This window comes from Musca vetustissima, unplaced genomic scaffold (assembly GCF_032173495.1).
Source record: "Musca vetustissima isolate MV318-11 ecotype Yass unplaced genomic scaffold, APGP_CSIRO_Mvet_v1 utg14196, whole genome shotgun sequence".
NCBI classification, from domain to species: domain Eukaryota; kingdom Metazoa; phylum Arthropoda; class Insecta; order Diptera; family Muscidae; genus Musca; species Musca vetustissima.
Window position 1 is genome coordinate 186,455 of NW_026876426.1, and position 4,151 is coordinate 190,605.

General features: G+C 40.9%; 1 protein-coding gene across 1 annotated transcript; it reads right to left on the reverse strand.

Annotated features, from left to right (window-relative positions):
* Positions 1-575: 575 nt before the first annotated feature.
* Positions 576-3,041, reverse strand: LOC133320977 (ribonucleoside-diphosphate reductase large subunit). The gene has a single exon (XM_061530069.1). The coding sequence runs from the start codon at positions 3,033-3,035 to the stop codon at positions 576-578; it is 2,460 nt and encodes an 819-aa protein (XP_061386053.1). The 5' UTR covers positions 3,036-3,041.
* Positions 3,042-4,151: the final 1,110 nt, after the last annotated feature.

Genomic DNA, 4,151 nt, shown 5'->3' on the forward strand with positions numbered 1-4,151 from the left:
TCAGCCAACGTCTGTCTCCTCAGTCCAATTGTATTAGATATATTCCGAAATCTTGCTGCTTCACTTACTCCCCCAATTGACTCACAGAAGGGCAGCCCTCTTAATTCCATTATTAAATTTTGAACCATGTTTGTTAATACCCCACATTTAAGGTTACCAACCAATATAATTTACAACGGATACTCCTGGAACAGATGTTGCATTAGAATCCACAAGTATTATCTTTAAAAAATTTTGTTCCTTACATGTACGATTAATGTTGATATAACACGTTAATTCCCAAAACATCGCAAATACCGCATGACAATTTGATGTATAATTTTCTTTGCTAGTATTACACATTTAGCTCCTTCCTTTTTTCTACAGTCGACAAATATAAAGATTCCCCAATTTCATATTGCACAAAAAAAGGCGACAATTTTTGAGATTACTTTTTATTGGGTTTAACATTCAATGCCAAATAGAATAGAATTAAAAATTTATAAATATGTAAATATATGTATGCATATGTATGTATGTATATAAAAATTAAAAATGTTAACGTATAAAAATGTAGATGCGCAAGTATGATTTGTTTATGAACCGCAGGACATACAGGCATCCTTATTTTCCAATGAGCACACCATTTCGGCCATTCTCTTTTCACGTTCAGCTGCTTCAGCATCTTCTTTAGCCGGCGATGCTACTCCATTCTGTTTTTCACCATTTGTGGTGGCGGCGGCAGCAACTGTAGAAGCCACACGGCTACGATCCACTGTAAACTGAATAGCATTAGCCGCCGGTTTTGTTCTTAGATAATACATGCCGGTTTTGAGACCCGCCTTCCAGGAATAGAAATGTATCGATGTCAATTTGCCATAATTAGGCTCCGCCACATGAATGTTAAATGATTGACTTTGATCGATAAATGCTCCACGATCCGCGGCCATTTTTATCGTTGTCTTTACAGAAATTTCCCAAACCGTCTTGTAGAGCTCTCTAATTTCCTTGGGAATCTCCTCGATATTTTGTATGGAACCACGACTTGAGATAATTTTATTTTTCATTTCTTCATCCCATAAATCAAGTTCGGTCAAATCCTTAAGCAAATGATGATTGACAATGTTGAATTCACCCGACAGAACACGACGGGTATAAATGTTGGATGTGTAGGGTTCGAAGGCTTCATTGTTGCCCATAATCTGGGCTGTAGAAGCAGTCGGCATGGGTGCTAACAGCAAGGAGTTGCGGACACCATGTTTGGCAATTTTTTCCTTCAATTCAGCCCAATTCCATAGGTCGGTGGGTACTTTGTTCCACATGTCGTATTGGAGAATACCTTTGCTCACTGGACTGCCAGGATAGGTTTCATAGGGGCCATCCTTCTCAGCCAGTTCACAACTGGCCTCCAAAGCTCCATAGTAGATGGTTTCAAAAATCTGTTGATTAAGTTTGTAGGCCTGCTCACTTTCATAGGGATAACGCATCAGGATGAGAGTATCGGCAAAACCTTGTACCCCAATACCAATGGGGCGATGTCTCAAATTTGACTTTCTTGCTTCTGGCAGTGGGTAGTAGTTGATGTCAATGATTTTGTTGAGATTGCGCGTAACAACCTTGGCCACATTCTTCAGTTTCTTGAAATCATATGTCTTCTCGGGAGTCACAAACATGTTGAGGCAAATGGAGGCCAAATTGCAAACGGCTATCTCATCGGGTGCCGAATATTCAACAATTTCTGTGCACAGATTACTGCATTTGATGGTGCCAATATTCTGCTGGTTGCTCTTGCGATTACAGGCATCCTTGTACAGCATGTAGGGTGTGCCGGTCTCCACTTGGGCTTCAATAATGGCAAACCATAGCGCCTGCGCTTTAATTGTTCTGTTGGCTTTACCTTCCTTTTCGTATTTCTCGTAAAGTTTTTCGAACTCTTCTCCCCAAACATCTTGCAGACCGGGACATTTGTGGGGACACATCAGCGACCAGTCTCCATTCTCCTCTACGCGTTTCATGAACAAATCTGGAATCCACAGGGCATAGAAAAGATCTCGGGCACGGTGCTCTTCCTTGCCGGTGTTCTTCTTAAGGTCTAAAAATTCAAAAATATCGGAATGCCATGGCTCCAAGTAAATGGCAAATGCGCCAGGACGTTTACCGCCACCCTGATCTACATAACGGGCCACATTGTTGAATACTCGCAACATGGGCACCAAACCATTGGAAGTGCCATTGGTGCCAGCAATTGAAGTGCCCTTGGCACGTATGCAATGGACATTGATACCAATACCACCAGCTGATTTCGAAATCATGGCGCACTGTTCCACAGACTTGAAAATACCCTCAATCGAATCCGCAACCATGGTCAGAAGGAAACACGATGACAACTGGGGGCGATTGGTGGCAGCGGCGAATAATGTTGGCGAGGCATGGGTAAAGAAACGTTCCGACAGCAAGTTATATGTTTCAATGGCAGCATCAATATCTTCACCGTGTATACCCACAGCAACACGCATCAGCATATGTTGAGGCCTCTCGGCAATTTTTCCATTCATCTTCAGCAAATAGGATCGCTCCAATGTCTTAAAACCAAAGTAGTTATAACCAAAATCACGATCATAAACAATGGCCGAATTGAGGCGTTCCGAATTCTTCATTACAACATTGTAGTGGAACTCCGATATCATGGGTGCCGGCTTTCCCGTCTCATCACTCACATAATGGTGCAGATCGCTAATCACCTCCGAGAACACTTTCTTTGTCTCCTTGTGTAGATTGGATACAGCAATACGGGCCGCCAACAGAGCATAATCGGCATGATTAGTTGTTAGAGTGGCGGCCGTTTCCGCAGCCAAATTATCCAATTGTTGTGTCGTCACACCACAATACAAGCCGTTGATCACCCGTAAGGTTATGGCCACGGGATCAACAAAATCCATATTCAAGCCATAGCAAAGCTTTTGGATGCGTGATGTGATCTTATCGAAATGTACTTCCTCTTTGCGGCCATCTCGCTTAACCACAAATAGTTTCTTCGATTTCATACTGTTAACCATATTGTTCGATTGGTCAATACTTTGCTGAATACTTCTTGTTTTCGTCTATTTCACAATGTTCTCGGAATGTAAGGGAGGCAAAAACAAAATATAATACAAATAAATTATATAAATGCAATGAAAACCAGTAGAAGAATAGAATCCCTTGTAGCGTCGACTTCTGTTTGTCGACACTCGACGACAATACTGAATGTTTGATATAGAACACAAAAAGTCAAGCAGACAGCCGCCTAAATGCACCAATACATTGCAAAAATTGGGATAAATTTGCGCCAAAAAAAGCTTCAAATCCAATGTGAGTTGCCAGTCGGCGGTGTACTAAACAACCTATACAGAGTTGTTTTAGTTGTCAAATTCGACACGAATATCTAAGCAAGCTCAACGATATGGCAATATTTTTTTTTGGCAAAAACAGATCAATGTTTTGATTTGTTTGTCTCAAAACAGAATATGGAAACGTTTGCTGTATGTATGTTTGTGTGTTTGTGCCGACATGTTTGCAAACCGGCATTTTTAGTAAATGCGTCAATAACGAAAGTAGTCAGATTTTAAGGTGTCGTAACAATGACGTATTGTCGATACGTTGTAAATGCTGGCTTAAAGCTACTCAGGGGACTTGCAACAACTCTAGTTTAGTAAAAACGATTAGATTTTTCTGAAAAATTTTCCAGAGGTAGGTATTTTTACCCTAATTATGGGGATATCTTTTTTTTCTTGGGGGACTTACCCGGTTATTTGACCCGGAAGTTCGGGTACGGGTATCCGGTTATATCCGGTTCTACGGATCCGGTTAATATAACATGGGTATCATTTTAAATGTTATAAAAATACCTTTCCATTGAGTGGTAATATGACTATAATGGACCCAAGTTCGACTTTAAGGGAGTTTTCAAAAAAAAACCGGATATAACCGGGTACCCGTACCTGAACTTCCGGGTCAAATAACCGGGTAAGTCCCCCAAGAAAAAATATATCCCCATAATTAGGGTAAAAATACCTACCTCTGGAAAAAAATTTCAGAAAAATCTGATCGTTTTTACTAAATTAGAGTTGTTGCAAGTCCCCTAAGTAGCCGTAGAACCGGATATAACCGGGTACCCGTACCCGAACTTCCGT

Coding starts and splice junctions, on each gene's coding strand:
- LOC133320977 (XM_061530069.1), bottom strand. CDS start 3,035: ATGGTTAACAGTATGAAATCGAAGAAACTATTTGTGGTTAAGCGAGAT.